General features: G+C 54.7%; 1 protein-coding gene and 2 pseudogenes across 1 annotated transcript; 1 reads left to right on the top strand and 2 right to left on the bottom strand.

Annotated features, from left to right (window-relative positions):
• Positions 1–11,719: 11,719 nt before the first annotated feature.
• LOC120650120 lies at positions 11,720–14,687 on the bottom strand. The gene is made up of 3 exons (XM_039927139.1): positions 14,094–14,687; positions 12,542–12,591; positions 11,720–11,954 (listed from the first exon to the last, which is right to left on the bottom strand). The coding sequence occupies exons 1-2, from the start codon at positions 14,622–14,624 to the stop codon at positions 12,571–12,573; spliced, it is 552 nt and encodes a 183-aa protein (XP_039783073.1). The 5' UTR covers positions 14,625–14,687; the 3' UTR covers positions 11,720–11,954; positions 12,542–12,570.
• Positions 14,688–16,221: 1,534 nt separating this feature from the next.
• Positions 16,222–18,169, top strand: LOC120650117 (annotated as a pseudogene).
• A 2,569-nt stretch (positions 18,170–20,738) lies between these two features.
• LOC120650118 lies at positions 20,739–21,806 on the bottom strand (annotated as a pseudogene).
• Between the last annotated feature and the right edge of the window lie 2,318 nt (positions 21,807–24,124).

Genomic DNA, 24,124 nt, shown 5'->3' with positions numbered 1-24,124 from the left:
CCCGCACCTGCCGGAGAAGTACGACGGTACCACTAACCCGTCGGAATTCCTGCAGGTGTACGTTACCGCCATCACAGCGGCTGGTGGTAACGGCGCCGTCATGGCAAGCTACTTTCATGTAGCCTTGTCTGGGCCAGCCCGGACCTGGCTCATGAACCTCACACCTGGGACGATCCAGTCCTGGGAAGAGCTCTGTGCGAGGTTCACAGCGAACTTCGCCAGTGCATACCAGCAGTATGGTGTGGAGGCACACCTTCACGCCGTGAGGCAAAAACCCGGAGAAACGCTCCGGGCCTTCATCTCGCGCTTCAACAAGGTACGGGGTACCATTCCTCGTATCTCAGATGCATCTATTATCACTGCTTTCCGCCAAGGGGTACGTGATGAAAAGATGCTCGAGAAGTTGGCGACGCACGAGGTGGAAAGCAGCACTACGCTTTTCTCCCTGGCAGACAAGTATGCCAGGGCCGCTGAGGGCCGTGCATGGCACTCAGCCCCCCAAGACGGAGACGCCAAGGCTGGTGGCTCCGGTGCTACCGCTCAGGACGGTGGCAAGAAGAAGAAGAACAAGAATCGGAGTCGCGGGGAACCGCATTCTGGAGGACCAATTGTTGCAGCAGCAGCGCCAGCGGCGGCGCCGGCTGCGGCAGCAGCGGCTGGGGGCCAGAATGCACATGGCAAACGCCCTCGCCTGCAAGGTGGAAATGGAGGTTCATGCCCAGTGCATCCCACCGCTCGCCACAGCGCTGCTGACTGCCGCGAGATCCAGAAGCTCGCGAAGCGGGTTAGTGGGCGGCGTGAGCAGTCCTCCAAGGACGGTTCACCCCCTCCTCGCCAGCGGCCTGGCAAGGAGAAAGCCTCCGACAGCAGAGCCGCTGCTGGGGAGAAGGAGCTGGGGTACCAGTCCCCCGCTCGGGAGCTGAAGGGCGTCTACCACGACGACGACTCCGATTCCGACAACGGCGACCGCCGCAAGAAGCTGTACGTAATGTACGGCAGAAGCTGGGAGCTTGTCTCCCGGCGGGACGTGAAGACCCTTCGCCGAGAGGTCCTTTCGGTGAAGCCGGGGGTCCCGAAGGCGGCGCCGCACCAGAGATGGATGAACACCACCATCTCTTTCGGGCCATCCGACTGCCCGGAGAATATGACCGGAGCTGGCGTACTACCTCTAGTCACCGCTCCTGTCATATCCAACGTGAGGCTGTATCACGTGCTGATCGACGGTGGGGCTGGCCTCAACGTCATCAGCTATGCCGCGTTCAAGCAGCTGCAGATCCCGGAGTCCAAGCTGACTCCCTCTCGCCCATTCTCCGGAGTGGGCCCACATCCGGTGTTCCCTCTGGGGAGCATCACATTACCGGTCACGTTCGGGACCGAGGAGAACTTCCGCACAGAGACCGTTTTGTTCGATGTTGCGGAGGTGAATCTCCCGTTCAACGCCATCATTGGCCGACCGGCACTCTACCGCTTCATGGCCATTGCTCATTACGGGTATTTGGTCTTGAAGATGCCTTCCCCTGCCGGAGTCCTCACCGTGCAGGGCGACCGCACCGCTGCCGTCGCTGCAGTTGAGAGACTGCTTGCTCTGGCGGCAGAGGCTGCACGTTCCGAGGAGGATCCATCCACCTCGCAACCCAGGGCGCCTGCAAAGGCTCCCAAGGTCCAACCGTCCGATCCAGACCATGTTCCCGTGAATACGGTGCAGATTGGAGCGGACTCCACCAGGACCACCCGCATCGCGGGGAACCTGGAGGAGAAATAGGAAGACGCGCTCATCGCTTTCCTCCGGGCAAATGTCGACGTGTTCGCCTGGGAACCGTCACAGATGCCCGGGATCCCCAGGGAAGTGATCGAGCACAATCTGAGGATCTACCCTGACGCCACGCCGGTGCGCCAAAAGCCTCAGAAGCAGTCCGTGGAGCGGCAGAACTTCATCCGCGAAGAAGTCCGCAAGCTCCTACACGCTAGCTTCATCGAGGAGGTCCACCACCCCGAGTGGTTGGCCAATCCGGTCGTCGTCCCGAAGGCCAACGGGAAGCTTCGTATGTGCATCGACTACACCAGCCTCAACAAGGTATGCCCTAGAGACCCCTATCCTCTTCCACGTATCGATCAGATCGTGGACTCCACCTCCGGTTGTGACCTTTTGTCTTTCCTAGATGCATACTCTGGTTTCCATCAGATTCAGATGTCTAGAGAGGATAGGAAGCATACTGCCTTTGTAACAGTAGATGGGCTTTATTGCTACATTGTCATGCCATATGGTCTAAGGAATGCCTTACCCACGTTTGTACGAGCTATGAACAAAACCTTCTGTAATCTAATTAGAGATATTGTTGAGGTTTATATCGATGACATTGTGGTCAAGACTAAGGTAGGGTCAACACTAGTGGAGGACCTGTCCCTCATCTTCGACCGGCTCCGCGCCACGCGCACGAAGCTGAACCCCGAGAAGTGCATCTTCGGCGTCTCAGCAAGGAAGCAGCTGGGTTTCCTGGTCTCACATCGAGGCATCGAGGCAAACCCAGCCAAGATCAAGGCGATCGAAGCGATGAGGCCTCCTGGCCGCATCAAGGACGTCCAGAAGCTTACTGGATCTCTCGCTGCTCTTAGCCGCTTCATATCGAGGCTGGCTGAGAGGGCCCTTCCCTTCTTCAAGCTATTGAGGAGGTCCGGTCCATTTTCTTGGACCGAAGAGGCTAAACAGGCCTTCCAGGAACTGAAGCAGCACCTCACCTCGCTGCCAGTATTGGTGGCTCCAGAGCCCGGTGAGCCATTGTTTCTGTATCTTGTTGCGTCTGCGGAGGCAGTTAGCATGGTGCTGGTTGCTGAAAGGACGGAGCAAGCTCGCCAAGGGAACACCAGGGTCTCCCCGGCCAAGGATGGTGAGCCGGACCCCGGACACGGGGGCCCGTCAGCCTCACCCCAGCTTGAAGGTCCAGACCCCGCACAAGCGGGTCCGGAGGAGCCTCGTCCCAGTGGGAACCCAGAGCCGCTGGGGGCCCAAGGACCTGATGTGGTGGATAAGGGCGAGCCGGACCTGGTAACTAGGGTCCGGACCATCCAGAAGCCAGTTTACTACGTCAGCGAAGTCCTCCACGAGGCGAAGGCCAGTTATCTTGAGACGCATAAGCTTATCTATGCGATACTTATCGCGTCCAGGAAACTGCGCCACTACTTTCAGGCACACCGAGTTGTCATAGTGACCTCTTACCCGCTAAGAGCGATCCTGCACAACTCCAACGCCAGAGGCAATATCGCCAAGTGGGCGACAGAGCTGGCTGAGTTCCAACTGGACTTCCAGCCTCGCCATGCAGTTAAGAGCCAGATCCTGGCTGATTTCATAGCGGAGTGGACTCCTACCCCAAGCAATTCTGGGGGTCCGGACTTCTACGCCAGACCCCCGGAGCCGGAAGTCAGGGCACCAGTCTTCACCGAGCCCCACTGGACACTTTTTTTCGACGGGTCCGCCCGCGAGAAGTGGGCTGGAGCTGGTGTGATCCTCATCGACCCAAACGGAGATCAACTGAAGTACATGGTGCACCTTGAGTTCAAGGCCACCAACAACATGGCGGAGTACGAAGATCTGATCTTTGGCCTGACGCAAGCCCTGTCTCTGGGGGTCCGGCAGCTTCTGGTGAAGGGGGACTCACAACTAATCGTCAAGCTGGTCCGAGGGGATTGCAGCTGCAACAATCCCCAGCTCGCGGCATACCTCATCCACGTGAGGAAGCTCGAGAAGGACTTCGACGCATTGGAACTGCAACATGTTCCCCGCGAACTCAACTCAGCAGCAGATGATCTCTCCGCGAGAGCATCTACTTGGGCATCCGTACCCGAGGGCGTCTTCGAAAGACGGCTGCTGAGACCTACCGCCCAGCCTGCCGAACTGGGTGAAGGGGATCAAGCTAGCACCTCGAAGCTAGCAATCCCGGCGGCATCCCACCTATGGTGCCCAACCTGGGCTGTGTGCTCTGTTGAGGATCCTGGTGACCTCGTAGAGCCACTCCCACCTGCTCAGAAAGCTCCCGATGCATGGATCTCCGAGATCCGGGGCTACTTGAAAGATAACATCCTCCCTGATGATGATGTGTCCGCTGAGCGCATAGTCCGATTAGCTAAACGCTACGCAGTGGTAGAAGGGGATCTCTACCGCCGTGGCGCCAATGGTGTCCTCATGCGGTGCATTTCCCATGGAGAGGGCCGCGAGTTGCTCGCGGAGATCCATGGAGGCGAGTGTGGAAGTCATTCCTCATCTCGCACACTTGTTGGCAAGGCCTTTCGGCATGGTTTCTACTGGCCAACAGCACTCCAGGATGCGGCTGAGCTGGTAAGGTCCTGTAAAGCATGCAAATTCCATGCAAAGCAAATACACACACCGGCTCAAGCTCTGCAGATGATTCCGCCCTCATGGCCATTCGCTGTGTGGGGTGTGGATATCCTGGGGCCATTCCCCCGGGCTGTCGGCGGGTACCGGTTCCTCTATGTCGCCATCGACAAATTCACAAAGTGGCCGGAGGTTACCCTTGTGGTGAATATCACTAAGAAATCAGCAGACGCGTTCCTCAGGTCCATTGTGTGCAGATTTGGCGTCCCAAACCGCATCATCGCGGACAACGGGACCCAATTCAAAAGCAGACTCTTCCAAGAGTACTGTGAGGACATCGGCATCCAGCTATGCTTTGCGTCCGTGGCACATCCCCGCAGTAATGGACAGGTTGAGAGAGCGAATGCAGAGATCCTCAGGGGACCCAAGACCCGCACCTACAACTGCTTGAAGAAGCATGGTGCCAAATGGGTTGACGAGCTTCCGTGCGTACTATGGGGCAACCGGACGACACCCAACCGAGCCACCGAGGAGACTCCATTCTTCCTGGTCTACGGGGCTGAAGCATGCCTTCCCCCAGAAATTCACCTGGGCTCACCAAGGGTCCAGGCTTTTGACGAATCCATGCAGGAGCAGCTGCGGCGTGACGACGTGGACTTTATTGACGAATGAAGATGGCGAGCAGCAATCCGAAATGCACGCTACAACCAGGCGCTCCGGCACTATCATCAACGGTTCATGCATAGTAGGGAGCTCCGGGCTGGCGACTTCCACTCTCGTCACTACAACTAAGATCTGTATTGAGTTGCTGGACTGCCGTACAGATACCGGACTGCTGGGGAGGGGTCCGAACCCCTAAGTACCTGCTCTGGAGAGGGGGTGCTTGTTTCCTGGGGTGGTCCGGAGTCCTGTGTAGCCGCTTAGCCGGTTCCGTACCCAAAAGCCTACACACTCCACCACCCTGTAGCGAGTGCTCTAGTACCTGGAGCCGAGTAATTAGGGGCTCGGACCTCCTCCTAGCTCAAGAGTTGGATTCCTCAGTCCTACACGGCATGTACAGCTCCATATCTCAAAGGATCGAATACGACAGAGTGACCTCACCCACTCCTAGGAAGGGTCTGGAGCATCAGATCCAGGTCCGGAGAAGTCGTGTTGTTTCCTGGAGTGGTCCAGAGCCCTGTGCAGCGCCTTAGCCTGGTCTCGCACCCTAAGCCTACACACTCCACCACTCTGTAACAAACACTGAAATGCCTGGACCTGTATATCTAGAGCTCCGGACCTTGTACTAGACTGGGGGCCGGTCCAGAATAGCTCGCGCGGGCCTGCTACTAAGCTGTAACTTTGAAGTGATACACAGGCCAAACCTTGAATGGTGGTAGCCAGCCTCAACCATTGAGCCTACCTACCAGGGGGTCCTGGCATCCGCTTTAAAGTTTCATGCAGGTCAAGGTCCAGTCTCGGTCGTAAACAGACTCAAAAACAACTGAGACTATCTCCCAAGGGGCCGGGGCATTCGCTTTATGCCACGACATCTGCATACGTCAAACAGCTAAGTTGCAGTATCATTTCTAGCATGCGAGCAAGTTGATTCTTCTCTCTGTAGAATTTTCTGCTACGCAGGGGAAGGCATAAGACGCTCGCTCAGTCTGCAAACTATGCGGCACCTATGCCCAAGGAGGTCCGGAGCATCTTCTACAGCTCAGGTGGCAGACAGGTCCAATCAACTGAACCTATCCGCCAGGGGGCCAGGACGCTGGGGTGCTGTATACCGCAAACCAACAATTAACAAAAAACTAAGTTGAAGTTTCTTCTATTCCAAAATTTCAACTAGTACAATGTTGTTACATAATGCAAAAGATACAAAGATACAATGCCCAGCTCAAGGGTCTGCAGGCTCCCGCTTGAAGTAGGCGGCAACGAAGTCGACGACCTCCCGCACACTATCCCGAGCGGCGGCCTCCGTCTCCGCTACAGGGCCATTGACCATGGGCGCCAGCGAGATGGCTGGGTCCTGGCTCCGGAGGCAGGTCAGGATGTGCTCCGCCACCATCCGGATCAGCTCGCGACCCTCGGCTTTGAGCTGTCCAGCAAGGACCGGCCCCAGACGCTGGAGCCTCTCCGAAGCAGAATTCAGCACTGAGAGGGCGTCAGCTATCGAAGCTGGCGGCTCCGCCACCTGGATTGGGCTCATCCCAAGTGGCACCAGCGCTAGGCTAGCTTCGATCGCCCAGTCAGGGATCTGCTGGGCCTCCACACGCTGGTCCTCCTGGTGCTTCCGGACCGCCTCCTGGACCGCCTCTTGCACCCGGGTGTCCAGAGACGCCTTGGCCACCTCCACCTCGCGGGACCTCTCCTCGAGCTCGCAGGACCTCTCCTCGAGCTCCGCCTTCCTCTTCTCCGACCACTCTTTCATCTTCTTGAGGGAGTCCCGCTGACGCCCAAGTTCCTTCTCTATGCCAGTGGTGTGGGCCTCCCGCTTATAGAGGGACTTCCGGTCCTCCTCCAGCTCCGCCTCGGCAATAGTCAGCTTGCCTACTCTCCTGCAGTTACTTGCGCCATCCCTGCAGAGTCGCAGAGAAGACGTCGAGCTCCTGCCTTCGGACCTCGAGACCCTGGCTGCGAGTCTCCAGCTCGGACTGCTGGGCCGCGAGGCGAGTCTCGAGGTTGGACCACTGAGCCGCGAAGCCAACAACCTCCAAGGCAAAAGTCTCCTCCCGCTGGGCCAGTACCTCCTCCCGGCTCGATACTGCAAGCTCCCGGTTGAACACCTTCAGAAGGTTGGCTCGATAGGCCTCCTGGTCGGCTTTGAGCTTTGACCAGGTTTTCGCAGCACGGGAAGCTTCTGCCTTCGTGTGCGCCTCCAGGCGGGTGTACCAGTCGGAGAGGCGCTGGCGTTCGCTCTCCAGGGCAGACCACTCCCACCGGAAGGCCGCCTCGGCGGAGGAAGTTGCTTCCACTATCGACCGCCGGACCTGGGTCAGCACCTGGGGAAGGGGAGTCGCTTCCTCCTCCGGGAGTTGGAGCTGTAGGAGCTGCCTGCCAAAGACCACCTCCAACTCCTCTGCAACAGGATCGGAGCTGGAGGTGGGAGATTCCGCTGCAGCACTCGTCTCCGACGTCTCCGCCGCCGCTGCGTCAGGTGCGGCTGCGCCCGGCATCGGCGTCTCCGCTGCCACTGCGTCGGGTGCGGCGGCGCCCAGCACCGGCGCCTCCGCCGCCGCCACGTCAGGTGCGACTGCGCCCAGCGCCGGCGCCTCCGCCGCCGCCGCGTCGGGTGCAGCTGCGCCCAGCGCCGGCGCCTCTGCCACCGCGTCAGGTGCGGCTGCGCCCAGCGCCGGCACCTCCGCCGCCGCCGTGTCGGATGCGGCTGTGCCCAGCACCGGCGCCTCCGCCGCCGCCGTGTCGGATGCGGCTGCGCCCAGCACCGGCGCCTCCGCCGTCGCTGCGTCGGGTGCGGCTGCGCCCAGCACCGGCGCCTCTGCCGCCGCCGTGTCGGACGCGGCTGCGCCCAGCACCGGCGCCTCCACCGTCGCTGCGTCGGGTGCGGATGCGCCCAGCGCCGGCGCCTCCGCTGCCGCTGCATCTGCCGCGCCCGTCACAGGCGCCCCCGCCGCTGCAGCGTTAGGTGCTGCTGAGTCTGGTAATGACGCGCCTATCAGCACCGCATCGAGCACCACTGGGCTGGCAGAGGTCACTGTACCTGAGGATCCCGCACCCGCCGTCGCCACTGCTGTCTCCGCCGAGGCAGCGGTTGCCTGGGCACCAGCCGACGAGCCGGCGATGGTAGAACTGCTGGGGCGAGGAGCCCTGGCAACAAAGCGAAGAAGCCTTCAGCAAAAAGCAGAGCACCTGGCATTAGGGAAGAGAGCAGAATAACACTAACCCAGAAGTGCTGGGTACCCAGCGTCCTCGGAGGCCCGACCTCCGCTCCTGCTGTTGCTGCTGCTCCTACAGCTGCGATGAAGGCGCAACCCGGGCCTGCTCCTCCTGCTGCTGCTGTTCCCGTTGCTACTGTTGCCGCTCTCGCGCCCGCGGCTACTGCTGCTGCTGATGCTGCCGGCGGGAGGAATCTCTCGGCGGCGATGGTGGCGGCGCAGTCGCCCCGGAGGATCCGCGAGGGGCGGTGGCCCGGGAGCTGCCCTGGCCCGCGCCCTCAGCGATCCTCTGACGCTTCGTGGCGGGCTCCGTGACTGGGGTCCCGTCACCCCTGAGTAGCCTGCGCCGGCTTGCATCCCCGACGACACAACGGAGCTGCTCTGTACCTGGCTGGAACCGGCTGTGGCGGCGCTACTGGCCACGGCCTGCTTCCCCTTCATGGTGGCGCCGGACCCCGCGGTGCTCAGTATAGCTTGATCCCCGGATGCGCCAGGGATCCGGAGCCCACGGTTCGGATCGCCTCCGGTCTGGCGTGGGGCCAGCCCCCCGTCGTCAAGAGTTGGCAGGGTAGCCAGCACCGCCACCCTCGCGGAGTCCTCGCAGAGGGGAACAATACCCTGAGGAAGGATCAGGTTCTCCGGGATGAAGGCGTCTCCCGTCACGTTCCGCACCAGGACCTCCAATGCTTCCTGGGTCAGGTCGCTCCCCTCTCCGCGGTGGGTCCTGCTGCAGTCGTTGAGGCCGGTGAAGCTCCAAGCAGGGCGCGGCCGCTGCTTCAGGGGGGCGATCCGGCGCTTCAGGAAATCTCCAAGCACGTGCCACGAGGTGAGGCCGCTCTCCGCCAGCGACCTAATCTTGCCCAGCACAGAGTCAAATTCCGGCTGCAGGGACGGCTTGGCCCTCCAGGATGCGCGGTCGGTGGCGGGCCCCTCGGTCGGCAGGGCGAGGCGCTCGTTGGCTTCGGTGGTGGTGATCACCCAATCCCTGCGCCACTCCTCCCACTTCCCGCCAGTAAGGCCGGGAATGTAAGGAGTCGGCAGGTCACTCCTTATCTGGAAGTAGTACCCCCTCACTTCGTCCTTGCTCCTTCCGGACCTCACTAGAATGAAGAAGTAGCGGAAGAGGATGACGCAGGGCCGCACTCCCACGAACATCTCGCACAAATGCACGAAGATGGACGTCAGGAGGAGGGAGTGGGGCGCCAGGTGCTGAAGTTGGAGGCCGAAGTCTTCCAGCAGCAACAGCAGGAATGAAGAAATCGGCAGCCCCACGCCGGTGGAAATGTGCGAGGTGAATAGCACAAATTCCCCGGCGCGGAGGTTGCCAAGGGGAACCGAGCCTGCTCGGACCCCCCAGCCGGTCTCCTGTGCGCTCCACCCAAGCAGGCGGCGCACCGTGTTCAACTCTTCCTCGGTCTGGAAGCGGCGGGGATGAACAAGGGATGCCATCTCTCTGTGGAAGTGAGGAGCAATCTGCGTGGGGGAACAAGGGGCAAGAAAAGCTCGAAGGCAAAGGGGCGCAAAGGTTGGAAGGAAGAAGGCGAATGCGGGAAAGTAACCGCGGTATGCGGTTCGCCCCATTATAAAGCCTGACTCAACCGGCGCGCCCCGGAACCGTCGCCGGAACCCAAGCGACGCCCGCACCTGGTGTTAACCGCCCAGTCCATGACATGGGGGCCAGGCCCACCTGTCGGGGTGAGCGGGTAACCAACAAAGGTGTGAAAAGACGGGATCTGAACCGTCGCCCGCGCGCGAAGCGAGGCGGAAGCTGAGCTGACGTGCGCGTATTAAGCGCTGGCGTGGCCAAGTTTTTCGGGAACTGCGCCGATAGTAAATATCCCGTTTATTCCGGCCGCAACAATGCTGAGCGTCGCGCGTGTGACGAGGTGAACCACTGTATGTGGGGACCATGAGTCAGTAAGCCGTTGCGATGCGATGAGGCAGCAAACAACCCGATAGATGGTCAAGGCCGGTCAAAGACCCCTGCAGTGAGAAGCTTCAAGCTATGCAGAGCTAAATCACAGTAGTGGCCCCACCTGCGGGTTCGTACCTCCCCCGAGGTGGGCCCGGGGGCCACTGTCGGTACCCTGTAGCAGGGTACCCACTCTTACTGCGGCAGGGCAGGACCCGTGTAGTTATCCGTAACTGTGCGCAAAGGATGGAGTAGCCAAGCCCACGGGCCAGGCTCCTTCCTCACCAGGCCAATGGCCCCGGACCTGTTCCCCGCCTGGGGATGGGTCCGGAGACGCCACGTGCCCTTAAGGAAGGGAAGCTCCGTGTCGACAGCCGAGGCCTCGGACCCCCATAGGGGTCCCGGACCTCCCGCGTCCATCCGGACCCCCCTTACCGTGCGGGGGTCCGGAGCCGCCACGTGTCCCAGAGGCACGGGCGTCGGCTCGCGCGCAAGCCTTCCGCTGGAAGACTCGCCCACCCACTGCATTTAATGCGGATGGCTGAGGCGTGCTCTACCGCCGCGGCACGCGGGACAGCCTTTGTCACTCCTCACTGTGCACCGCGTATTAGCAAGGTACAGTGCAGCCGCCTGTGTCGCACCCACGCAGAGCCCGTCTGCAGCATTAAATGGATACGACGGCACGTCACCTTTCCATCATGCCGCCTACGCCGCAAGCTACACAGCCCGTTCAGCTACGTGGCAGGCGACGCCACTAGCTACGTCTGGCACCGTTCCGACAAGACAGCGTCTGGACATGACGAATGAGGGGCTCCAGGAGCAGGCAAGGGAATCCAGGAGAGAGATCTCCTTTGCCTGCGACGCCATAATGTATGAACAGTACGCTATTTTATACTACATCGTTGGGCCCACCTGTCGGGGACCCAATAGCCATGTACGCGCCTCCCTTGAGATATTAAAGGGAGGCGCTCGTTGTGCACTACAGGAAAAAAACGGACACACAACACACAAGCCCTCTCGAACTCTCTCGAGGCAAGGCAATACAACTCACAGTGGACGTAGGGTATTACGCTCCGGCGGCCCGAACCACTCTAAATCTTGTTGTGTTCATCGTGTTCTTGAGTGAGATCTAACTAGGACTAGCTAACCCCCGAGTACACACCCTCTGGGCTAGGTCGGGTGCCTTCCGCCACCCGGCTATGGTTTGCAGCACCACGACAGGCGGAATATCTGACATGCTCTCGGGGTATCTGAGCAACCCTTGGAATGAGGTAACGTTGCGCTGTGGACTGTTATTAGCATGTAACATGTAAAAAATAGGATATCCATCGTGCCAGGTGGCCAGATCTTCCGCACAATGTACTATGTAAATGTAATACACCTACAATATTGAAGTGCTGGTACCATTCCTCTTAAGTATTACTTGGTGTATCATGAACTGCTGATTGTCTAATTGAGTTGCGTTGCTTATAAACTAGGCTTATGCTGAAATTGCAAGCTTGTATTTTCTTTTTTCTGCGACCTTAATTTAACTGCTGAAGCTCGATAGCCAAATGACGGTAGCCAAAGATTGTTCGCGCGGTGCTGCCTAAAGCTTTCTACAAATGACGAAACGGGCAACTTCATATCTGCCACCTGTTCTCAAATTTCAAGTGTGGAACACTAGAAAGTTGATGAAAGTGTCGGGTACAAATCCACAAAGATAACGTGGCAATCAAATGTCCACAAATGTACAAATGCGACAGCATCTTGCTCAGTTGCTTGTAAAGATCGTGACGAACGGCAGTGTACCAGCTTGTTCACAGCTCGAACAATCCTCTCAGGGTGTCGAAGGCAGAAACTACAGGAAGTTTAAGAAAAAGGTTAGTGATGATAAGATAACAAACATCAGATGCTTTAGACAAGACAGTTGCTGATCCATTTATGCGTCAAGAAGTGGGCAGACCACAACTCATTTTTTAAGGCTTCAATATTGTTTGGAGGGCCACATCCATCTGGGGGACTGCTGCAGTCCGGCTGGTTGCCGTGTTGATGCTACAGTGCACACAGCTGGAAGTGGAATCAGCGCCCGGCTGCAACGGCTCCAGCCCAGCCCAGCCATAAGTATACCAGCCGAAAATGAATCAAGTTTCTAGTGAAATCGACCAATAAAAGCATACTGCTGGGATGGTGGGATCCCCCCCCCCCCCCCCCCCCCACACACACACAGACACAAAAGGAAATCGGTTAAACAAACTCTAGAGAGTGGTGAAGTGGTTTGCTGCGATCGGAAATAGGGAAACAGAAATACAGCCCAATAACAAGTTTCCAGCCAAACTGTTTTCTAAGCAAAAATATCCCTTACCAAGTAGATTGCCATAAATTATTAGATAGATGATTATTTAGCAGTATGAAAATGAATGATCAAGGGTTATACAAATGCTTTACCTCACGCGATACTGGACTTCCCCCATCCCCTAAAATTGGGCAAAGAAGTCCTGCAAGGACCAAAACAGTATTAGATCAACCAAACTCACACAGGTACCAAATACCATATAGAAAAGGTCATCAATTGCATGGTGAGTCAACCAAGCACATCAAGTGCCTATATACTGAAACAATCATATCATAATATTTTGTTTACATGTCACACACAGAATTCCGAAAGGAAATTAAATGCCAACGTTGACAAGTCAGATTCCCGAAACATTATGTTTATATGTAGCAATTTGCCCATAAGTTGAATCATTTATCCTAATCATAAATGGGATTTTTTCCTCCATTTCTCCAATTTCATATTGATCACTCTAAACAATAATAACTCTTGCTTCGGCAGAAAATACATTGTTACAGAATACCTGAATCAATAAATCAATTTCATTTCCATTCACCTTTTACGCTGCAATTTTCATGTCCAATTCATGATTTCTGTATATCAGTATATGTAATATACCACTTGAGAGACCTAAAAATCAAATTAACTTCCGCAGACACAATTCACAGCTGTATTGTGCAAACAAAGCACACACATGAACTATCAGTAAACTAAACAGTAGACAATACACTTGGACAATTATTCATAAACATAACTCATTCAAAAGAAAACTTCAGCAACCACACGGCTAATAATTCATAAGCTTACAAATCTGTAAATGGTAACAACCAGGCAATAATACAAAATAAGAAAATCACATAGGTAGAGTATCTCCTTTGAGCAATACTCTGATACTACCTGACTAATCTCACAAATTCACTCCTAAATCTTCAGCGCAGAAATAAGTTTGTGGACTATACCGGTCCTGTGGTAGCAAATCATGACCTCAAAACTAAGTTGTGCATTGTGCGACCCTTTAAGACTGATTTTTTCCCCTCTCCCTTACAATAAAGCATAAGTAAGGATTCGAGGAGTTCATCCCCTCCACTACCACCAATACTTTGGTCTTTCACTTACAGTGTAAACAGTAACTAATTGCTCTTCCATAGAGAAGCTTACTAAAACTGAGATGAATGGTTTATGGTCATCTCAATTTGTGAGATCTTAATGTAGTACCTTCCCACCTCAAAGTCAACACATGATATATTATTATTGAACAAAAAAAAAAGGTTAGGACCACTCTAAAGAACTTCCACGCGATGCAGTTATGCATATTATTTTACAATCACGTGCCGTTCCTTTAATACCCATGTCAGATTATCTGCAATAAGCAATTCTCAGTTGTATTCCCCCACAACCACGCTACCTCCTTAGTCTATTGGAAGTCAAAACCAGCCACCATAGACACCAAACAAACCTCTAGAAAGAATTCACGAGCCAACAAGAAAAACACCCAACAAATTGACTTGGCTAAGTGGCTAATCACTTGTCATCAACTCAGTTTGTACTGAGGGAGCAAATTCATCACCATAGAAATTCCAGTAAGCTCGAACAAGGAACCGGTTGAACGCAAATGGCTGCTCAAGTCACAAAAGCATCCGGGGAAGGAGGGTGATTGCTCCTTACCTGGAGCCATTTGGCGGCGACTGCGAGGGCGGAGGAGAGGCGGCAGCGGTTGGATTCCTCGCAGGAGTGGACGGACTGGAAGTCGGAGGCGGGTAGCCTGCGCGTGATCCACCCGATGTCGAGGTAGACGTAGCGCGGCGGCGGGGGCAGGTCGACCTTGATGCGGATGACGTTGAGCCAGATGAGGAAGCGGCGGACCTGGACGCCCTGGAGGTCGGAGAGGGAGCCGTAGCGAAGCACCCCCGTGACGCGGGGCGCGAAGTAGGTGAGGTACTCGAAGTGGACGTAGCAGGGCCCCGCGAGGTCGACGGAGATGCTGCCGTTGTTGGCGAGCGAGAAGGCGGTGACGGTCGAGGGGAAGACGCCCGGGGGCAGGCCGTACAGCGGGAGGAGCTCGGCGAGCGTCGCGTTCTTGTGCGGGGACGGCGGAGTCGGAGGAGGAGGGGGGGTGGAGGTCGCGGGCCCCTCCACCGCCGCCGCGGCGCCGGCGGCGAGCAGCAGCGGCAGCAAGAGGAGAGCGAGACGCCGCATTGGGAGGAGACGGAGAGCGAGCACGTTTTCCCCCCCTCTCTGTGTGTGTCTTGGTGGGGCCACCGTGACGGCCTGATGGGGGAGGGGTGCCGGCTGGGCTGGCTGTGGGGTTTTGGGCTCGATGCTTCGAGTATATGGTTTGGGTTCAAGACTTCAGGTCTTTGCCAATTCTTTTTGTTTTGTTTTGATCTAATAAAATATTTTGCTCTCTTTATTTCTAAGATAAGATTCTTTTTGTTTTGTTTTAAGTTGTATGGTCAAACACTCAAGGGTGACAGAAGCTGAGAAATTGCTTTAAGTAACAAAAGATCAGACCAGACGGAATCCCAGTGATGCATATGCCACGGCGCTGTCTAGTTACGTACTTACGTGGCACGCAGATCAGGAACTAGAGATTCGAAATGTTCTATCTAGTACATTTCTACTCTGAGCTGTTTGGCCGAAATGTTCTATCTAGTACATTTCTACTTCCGACCGGCCATTCTTCTTGCTTGCTTCAATAGTGCAAATTAGAACTTTCCAAGTTTGCTACTGCTGTTTCTTTCGTGGGGTTTGGAATGCTATTGCTGATGGCGTGTCAAATAATGTGGCCAATCCCCTAAGAAACGCATTAAACTTTTTTCTTTTGAGAAACAGCAATGCCTTGGGCGAGTTTTTTGGTTTTTTTTCTAAGGCTTGCACTACACGAGTTGCTGAGTTGAGACTTGAGAGGAAAGAAGGATGATGACAGGCCTGATTTCTTACGGGCCTCTATGATGATGCACGCACGGCCTGATCGGATCAGAGCGGGCCGAAAACACATCCAAAGCCTACCAGGAAGCCCAAAAGAGTGCAAAAACAAACGGAGGATTCGCCGTGCTTTTGTTGGTTTCTTAGGAGAGGTCGATGACAGAGTCTCAAAGAAAAGAGGCAAAACTTCATAGAGTGGAGTACAATTTATCATGTTTACTAATTTTTATTCGTGTATATGCTTCTCAGAGAATAAATTTCCTACTAGTGTGTTGCTGATGCGTGTGAGTTCAGATTGTGCTCGGCATGTTTGCCAGCGAGAGATGCATAGCAGTGGTGGAGTGCAAGCGGGGCTTGCCTTTTTTTACTGAACTGGTCCGTAAAACGCTCATCCTGGTTCCCCAGAATTGTAAAAAGAAAATATTTTATATTATTTTTTTGGAAGTAACCGGCAAATGTTTACTGCATCCAACTGTACATCACTCAGCTCATGAATCCTTCCTTCCATGCCAAGCATAGCCAAATCTCGAATCAGCAGGAGTGACCTTGGATCGATGCAGGCCAGTTTCAAATGGGGCCCAGCTCATGCATTGCTCGTAGCCTCAGGGCCAGAGCTTTGCTCATACCTCCATATACACGTAGCAGGATGAGACAGCGGTTACTGTCCTGATCAATGGTGTCTTCCAGCCTTGAGAAAAGGTGTCGTCGCTCGCTTGTACAACTGGGAACACGCATCCGGCGAGTTTGCCCGGCCCGTCACATGTTATATGAGGTGATCGTCGTCGTCCGAATCCCCATCCCCATCTCTCCATTGTTGCGACTCTGCCAGAGAGAAGAAGAGGAAGAAGAAAAAGAAAAAGCAGCAGCCATGGCGCATGTCCTCGTGGTGCCGTTCCCCGCCCAGGGCCACATGAACCCTATGGTGCAGTTCGCCAGGCGGCTGGCGTCCAAGGGCGTGGCCACCACGCTCGTCACCACTCGCTTCGTCGCGCGGGCGGCCGGCGGCGTGGACGCGGGCCCGGTGGCGGTCGAGGCCATCTCCGACGGGCACGACGAGGGCGGGCTCGCGTCGGTCGCGAGCGTCGCCGAGTACCTGGAGAAGCAGGCGGCCGCCATGTCCGCGTCGCTGGCGGCGCTCATCGAGGCGCGCGCGGTGTCGTCGCCGGCTCCGGGGCAGCAGGGGCGCTTCACTTGCGTCGTGTACGACTCGTACGAGCACTGGGTGCGGCCCGTGGCGCAGCGGGCGGGCCTGCCCGCCGTCCCCTTCTCCACGCAGTCGTGCGCGGTCAGCGCCGTGTACTACCACTTCAGCCAGGGGAGGCTCGCCGTGCCGCCGCCGGCCGAGGACGGCGGCGCCGCACGGAGCAAGGCGCTCGAGGGGCTGCCGGAGATGGAGAGGTCGGAGTTCCCGTCGTCCGTGTTCGAGGGTGGGCCGTACCCGATGATCGCCGAGAGCGCGCTGAAACAGTTCGCCCATGAGGGGAAGGATGACTGGGTGCTCTTCACCTCGTTCGAAGAACTGGAGAGCGAGGTGAGTGAACAAAAAACTGGAAGCTTTCGTTTACTCATCCTTCAATTCAGTCATATAGTTCATACGTTGCTCAGTGGTTTAGTATGCTTGTTTCGGGGGAATTTCAAATGCATTTTTTATTTGATTTATTTTTTTGCAAACTACGGCGTGACCATTGGTTAGAACAGTATCCCTCCATTCTAAATTATTATAATCGTTTTAATTTTTTTAGATATATTAATTTTACTATGCATCTGGACATTATATATATCTAGATATATAATAAAAATTATGTATCTAGAAAAGTCAAAATGACTAATTATTTAGAAAAAAAAAGTATTAAGAAAAGCGGATTACACAAGAAGTACATACAGGGGAAAAAAACCGACTAATAGTCTGGACCGCTTCTTCATGTACCGTGCCTACTAGGTCTTGGCAGGACTGACAAACTACATGAAGGCCCGAGCCATCGGCCCGTGCGTGCCGCTGCCAGCCGCTGGCACCGGCGCCACCGGCCGGATCACCTACGGCGCCAACCTGCTGAACCCGGAGGACGCCTGCATCAAGTGGCTGGACACCAAGCCCCCGGGCTCCGTGGCCTACGTCTCCTTCGGCAGCTTCGCGTCCCTCGGCGCCGCCCAAACGGAGGAGCTCGCCCGCGGCCTCCTCGCCGCCGGCACGCCGTTCCTCTGGGTGGTGAGGGCCACCGAGGAGGACGAGCTCCCGCGCCGCCTCCTGGACGAGCCCGCGGCGTCGGGTGCCGCGATGATCGTGCGCTGGTGCCCGCAGCTGGACGTGCTGGCGCACCCGGCCGTGGGCTGCTTCGTCACCCACTGCGGCTGGAACTCGACGCTGGAGGCGCTCAGCTTCGGCGTGCCGATGGTGGCGCTGGGGATCTGGTCCGACCAGCCGACCAACGCGCGGTGCGTCGAGGCCGCCTGGGGCGCCGGCGCGCGCGCGCCGCCGCGGCGCGGGGACGACGGTGTTCCCGCGCGGGGAGGTGGAGCGGTGCGTGCGCGCTGTCATGGGCGCGGGCGGGGCCGCCGCGCGCGAGGCGGCGGGGAAGTGGAGTGTCAGGGCGCGCGCGGCGGTGGCGCCCGGCGGCAGCTCCGACCGGAGCCTGGACGAGTTCGTGGAGTTCGTGCGCGCCGGCGCCGCGGAGAAGTGGAAGGCGCTGGTTCTGGAGGGAAGCGAGGGTGCAGGCTCTGAGATGTGATTGCGCGATGCGTGTCTGCTTTGCTGCTTTGGTTTATGACTAGCCGGTCGGCGGCCATAACAAATAATTTGCTTGAGACTTGTTTGTGGTTTGTTTATAAAGCCGGTTTTATTTCCGAGTACTGCTCTGGATTATTACTATTCTGCACTCTTTTGTTTATCTTTTTCGCAATCGTGTCTGGACACGTTTTTCATTAAGAGGAAGGAAAAAAAGTTACGTTACAGAAGGCTGGGTCCGGAGAAGTGGAACCAGCCCGAAACTCAGGACCCGATTACTCGGTAATAAAAGCGCGACCTGAAAAAACACCAGTAGTTATTAAAGCCAACCCTGCATGGGACCACGCTACGACCTCATCGCACACACTCAGCACAACCTCATCTACTACTCTAACCCGACGATCAAAAATTCTGTCATTTCTTTCTTTCCACAGTAACCAAGATATTAAGATAACCAAAGAGTCGAAGCTGCGTCAGTCGACTTTGGGAAGCTCCTTTCGTGCCTCAGACCACCAGGAAGCAAGGCTGTATGTGTGTGTGTTGGGCATGACTCTCTCCCACCCAACCTTGCGTAGAACTTTGAACCAAACTTCAGGGGAGAACGGGCAGTTAGTTAGAAGATGATCAATTGTTTCTGGCAGCTGAGCACAATGCACACAAGAGTCATCGTCCTGCAAGCCATGCTTTTTTCGTCGCACGGCCGTCCAACATCGGTCATGGAGCACAAGCCAGATGAAGAATTTGCACTTGGCTGGAGCGCGGGCTTTACGGAGCAATTTTGCACCTTCGATTGGGTGCTGCCCAATGAAGAAAGCCAAGTACGCTGAGGAATTTTGTCTGACGTCCATTTCCAACAAATCCTATCCGGTTGGTTCTTTGTTAATTGAATCGAACGTGTCTGATCCCAAATTTGCAGGTAGTCCAGAAGCACCTACACCGTGAGAGCCCCGGAAATGTCCCTGATCCATTGGTCCCCTAACAGTGCTTGAGCCACTGTTCTTTGTCCCTTGATTCGGGCGCCGACTGCGTTGCAAAGGGATGGCGCGAGATCAAGCAGGGATTGGCCCTGTAACCATCGATTAGTCTAGAATAGAGCCTTGCACCCATCGCCCAGCTCAACATAGATGGAGGATTGGAACATGGCCTCTACTAGAGGCTCCTTCTCCATGGGGAGCTGATGCCACGACCTTGAATCATCCGTTCGTTTCATCCAGAGCCATCTCATTCGTAAAGCATAGCCGAACCGCTGTAAATCAACAATTCCCAACCCACCAAGGTCGGGTGGTCTGCACACACGTGGCCAGTCTAGCAAGCAATGACCCCTTTTTGCAGATTGAGCCCCTTTCTAGAGGAAACTTCTCCTGTAATTGTCGATGTGCTTGGTCACCCAAGGAGAAAGATTGACCGCAAGGGCTGTGTGAGTAGGGATGGCTGATAGTGTACTCTTGATTAATGTAGCTCTACTAGCCTTGTTTAGAAGTCCGGCCTTATTCCAGGTCGTTAACCTGTTCGCGACCTTGTCAATCAAAGGCTGAAGATCATTCTTGGACAGCTGCCTCAACCCAAGTGGTATGCCTAAATAGCGGATGGGGAAGGGGTCGATTTTGCCTGGGAAGTGACTGATGAGTGTTACCGTTGCCTCCAGATCGCACTGTATAGGGGATATCATGCATTTTGACATGTTTGTCTTTAACCCCGAGGCTCCAGCAAAGATCTCTAGAATTGTTGTTGTGATCAACAAATCCTACTGCACCGGTGATAGGAAGACGACGACATCATCGGCATACATGAAAGTTCTTTCCTTGATCTTGGGATGCAGAACCCATAGGAGTCCCTTATTGTCGGCCAACTTGAGTAAAGCGTTCAGTCCTTCCATAACAATCACAAATAATAGTGCGCGACAATGGATCCCCTTGACGTAAGCCCCTGGCGTGACATATCCTCCTCCCTGGCGACCCATTTAGAATTACTTTGGTGCTTGCCGAGGACAGCATGAGGGAGATCCAGTCAATCCACAGTCTAGAGAAGCCAAGGTACTGCAGCAGGCTGAGGAGAAAGCGCCAATTCACCATGTCAAAAGCCTTAGAAATGTCCACCTTGATGAGAGCACTCAGAATCCTGGCACGATGCAGTAATTTTGCAGTCAAATGAACTGCCTTATAATTCTCATGAATGAGCCTTGACCGAATAAATGCACTCTGGTTATGCTTGACGAGGCCATGCATGTGTGGGGCGAGGCGACGTGCCAGCACCTTGGTGAAAAGTTTAGCGAAACTGTGTATCAAGCTAATTGGCCTGTAGTCACCAACAGCACACGCATCCTGTTTCTTGCGGAGTAAAACCATGAAGGCCTGATTAACCAAATAGAAACTGCGACCATCAAGAGACCAAATGGCTTGAAAGGCCCCAACGATGTCCCCCTTGATAATCGGCCAAGCCGTTCTGTAAAAGAGGCCCGTGAACTCATCCGGACCCGGCGCCTTGTCCGTGGGCATCTCAGCGATAGCCTGCCAGATCTCATCTTCACTGAAGCAATGATCAAGGTGCACATCCTGTAGTGGTTGCAGATCCAGCTCCTCCAGTTTAATGTGGTTGAGGAGTTCTCCTCTGGAACCAAAGATGGAGTCGAAATGATTGAAACATTAAACTAGTACCAATCAAGGTGCACTCTTTTGTTTATCAACTAGTACCAATGAATGGCAAAACTCCTACATTTTATTTTTTAAAAGAAAATATTCGATTCCATCGCATTGGTTTCTTAGACATAATCAAACATTAAAAATCACACATATATGTAGTTTCATTTGTTACATCACACATGAAAAATGAGCAAATACATTTTGATTCCCCGACATAGGTAGTGAACCTCGAGGCCATTGGCTAACGTACAATTTGAATATTTGAATATCAAATATTCAAATTGTACGTTGTTGATCCGATGGGCTCCAATTTCCTAGGGATATAAATCCGCGAAGCCATGATGGGACCAGCCGGCTTTCATCAGTACCCACCGGTGAACTTGGACTTGAGGAGATCGACGACCTCGGCGTCCACCCGGAGCGCCTTGACGAGCACCGGCGTCGGGATCGGCGGCGAGGACCCGAACAGCGTCAGCGGCACGAAGACGATGCCGGGGTTCTAGCTGTTGAACGACACCACCATATGGTGGCCGCCTCCCTGCCGACGTTGAACTGGAAGTGCATGAGGCCGCGCGGGATGACGAAGGTCTCACCGGCGCGACCACCTTGGAGTAGTACCGGTTTCCGGAGTCGAGGCTGCCGATGATGCCCACGAGGAGCTCACCGCGGGTGACCAGCCCGACCTCGGTGGCGCGCGGGTGGATGTGCGGCGGGTTGGTGCCCCCGGGCGCGAAGTCGACGCGGTTCATGGACACGCCGGGCCACTCGGACACGTCGAGCTCCGTCACGTTGGAGCCGTTCGGGTTCGCCAGCGGGTCGCCCCCGGCGGCGATCCTGGTCGAGAAGAGGAACTCGTCGCCCGCCGCCAACGGCGGCAGGCACGGGTGGCCGTTCACCGACGGCGTGCCGTTGAGGTCGGCGACGCAGAAGTCCTGGAGAGGGTCGGGGTCGGCGGCCATGACGAGGAGAGGAGCCAGCAGCAGCAGCAGCAGCAGCGTGGCGGACAGCGCCGTTAGGGCTTTGCTGAAGTGCTCCATCGCTAGTGAAAGTGAACTAGGGCGGCTAGTGACAAAGCAGCTAGCTCGTGACTGGTGTGTTGTGGAGAGCTGATCGATGAGGTAGCAGGGAACCATGGTGCCCTTTATATAGGCCGGGGCGCATGCTGAAAGATGACAGTATCGTTCGTACCTACGCCGAACACTGCTGCATTCGAGACCACCATTTAGAACAAGCTAATTAGTTTGTACCATACTACCTGGACATCCATTTTTTCAGCGACAAGATCTCCATGTGACAAAAAAAAAGAAGACAAATTGAGCTGCTTCTGTGCTACCGTTGTTGGTTAAGGCCATACCGGCTACTAAGGCTATCTCTAGTGGTAGCGTGCATTACTGTAGCGCGCATCACTGCAGCGTGAGAGGGGTAACGTAGCAACACTGTTTAACACTGTAGCAGACACTGTTTACAGAGTGGAGTTTGAAATGAGGATGGGGATGGGGAGCCTGTCTAGAGATAGCCTAAGGAACGGAGAATAATTGTTCTGCATGCAAGACACTCAGAGAGACAGAGAGAGAGAGAGTGTATTGCAATTGGCCTCGCACCTTTGTGCTCTTGTTCCAAGTTCAGATTCTCGCCGGCTACGACAGGTCGACAGCTTCGGGTTGATCCAGAATTCACTATCCATGCTAATATAACGGCCACAAAACATTTGCTAGCAGACTGCACTTCGGAAGTAACACAGAACGAGATCAAAATTCAGAATGGCAGTCCATGTTTCTCACCGTCAGTTAAGTTAGCTTCAACATTTGTAGGTGGCGGCTAAGGTTTTGTTGGTGGGTCAAGGAGACAAGCAGGAGAGGCACAGTGGATAGACAATTCTGATTTATTTATTTAGTAGCTTGCATTGGCGTCTCTCTCGCTTCGGTCAAATGGAAAGGAGCTTGCATTAGGGATTTTTTTTCCTTTTCTTTTTCTTTTTTCTTGAGACTTGAAGTTGGACTGGTACAGGCACACCGTTCTTTTTTATCAAGGAGAGAAAGTGGGTTGGAGTAGATACGACAATCTCTTAGAAGGCACCCTCTTAGAATATAGTATGTTCACACAAACACCTCATGATTATCATGCAAAATCATGAAGATATACCATCTTAGCATATTTTTAGTTCATTTCATTAGATTACCGTTCGTGTTTCAACAGACTAAATAAATGGACTCGAATAGCTTGAAAGGTGTCCCCAGAAGAAATCACACATGATCATGTTTACTATTTTGGCGGCATTAATGGTGGCTGAGCTCAACCCAATTTGCATGGACAGCCCGTTAATTTGGAACACGAGAATTCGCCTAGTTTCTCTGCGTATACAGTGGTGGATCATCACCGACTTCTGTCTTGATCATTCATTCAGATTCGAAGACTCCCCGGTGAACCAAAATCAGAAGGCTCCATTGCGACTGAAGGACGTCGACCAGCTTCACGTTTGGCACGAGGTCGCCTTCTGGAAGTAGCGAGACATCATCCCACATCGCTATCGTTTCAGCTGGAGGGGTCCCTCCTAATCTGTTCTTGACCTTTATATCACAAAATGAAAAAAAAAATTGTTCCTCACCGGCCGAAGGACCCGGTTCGATTGATTTCAGCCACCGATCAGCTCAAGATGCCTCCCGAATAAATCCTAGGTATATAGAAGTAGTAAAGACAACAGCGATCAGGTAGACGGAGTAGTTGAGGCCTTGATCGCTGATCCTGTCCTTGCAGCCTCACTGACTGACAGGTGCCGATCCTGACAAGTAGAATTGAAGTATGACAGATCTGTTTGCAATGCAGAGATTTCTTCTCAGACACGGCCAGTTTGCACCCTGAATCCTCACACGCGATCGGTTTGCACCCTGAATCCGTAAGAGAACGTAATTTAGTGTGAACGTAATTTAGTGCTTGCGTGCTGCTACCCGTTCCTCGGGAAGTTGCATTTGCTAAAAATTGCTTTCATTGCGTCCACCCTTTGGGTGTGATGTGATGGCATTATAGCCAATTGGAGTTGCCTCGTGGTAATGGTCTCGACGGCTAAATCCACCAAGACTACCTCGTTTGTGCTATTGGTCTCGGATGACGCTAACGATACAGGACGTGGCTACTTTGGCTCCTCATTCCTTTCAAAATCGAAACCTTCGAATCAACGACAGCCGGCCCGATTGATGCTTTGTGCAGAAGCCGTCGTTGGCTTGTCAAGGAGGACGTGCTACCTGGTTGATACTGCCAGTAGTCATATGTTTGTCTCAAAGATTAAGCTATGCATGTGCAAGTATGAACTAATTCGAACTGTGAAACTGCGAATGACTCATTAAATCAGTTATAGTTTGTTTGATGGTATGTGCTACTCGGATAACCGTAGTAATTCTAGAGCTAATACGTGC

This window comes from Panicum virgatum, chromosome 9K, assembly GCF_016808335.1.
Source record: "Panicum virgatum strain AP13 chromosome 9K, P.virgatum_v5, whole genome shotgun sequence".
In the NCBI taxonomy this organism is placed as follows: domain Eukaryota; kingdom Viridiplantae; phylum Streptophyta; class Magnoliopsida; order Poales; family Poaceae; genus Panicum; species Panicum virgatum.
Note: the sequence above shows the minus strand (reverse complement) of the source record. Positions and strands in the feature narration are given on the sequence as shown.

What these genes read in the sequence shown, in the direction of transcription:
- LOC120650120 (XM_039927139.1), bottom strand. Translation starts at nt 14,624, where the DNA reads ATGCGGCGTCTCGCTCTCCTCTTGCTGCCGCTGCTGCTCGCCGCCGGC. An exon ending in TCGCCGCCAAATGGCTCCAG is followed by an intron (nt 12,592 to 14,093) that starts GTAAGGAGCAAT and finishes TGGTCCTTGCAG; the next exon opens with GACTTCTTTGCCCAATTTTA.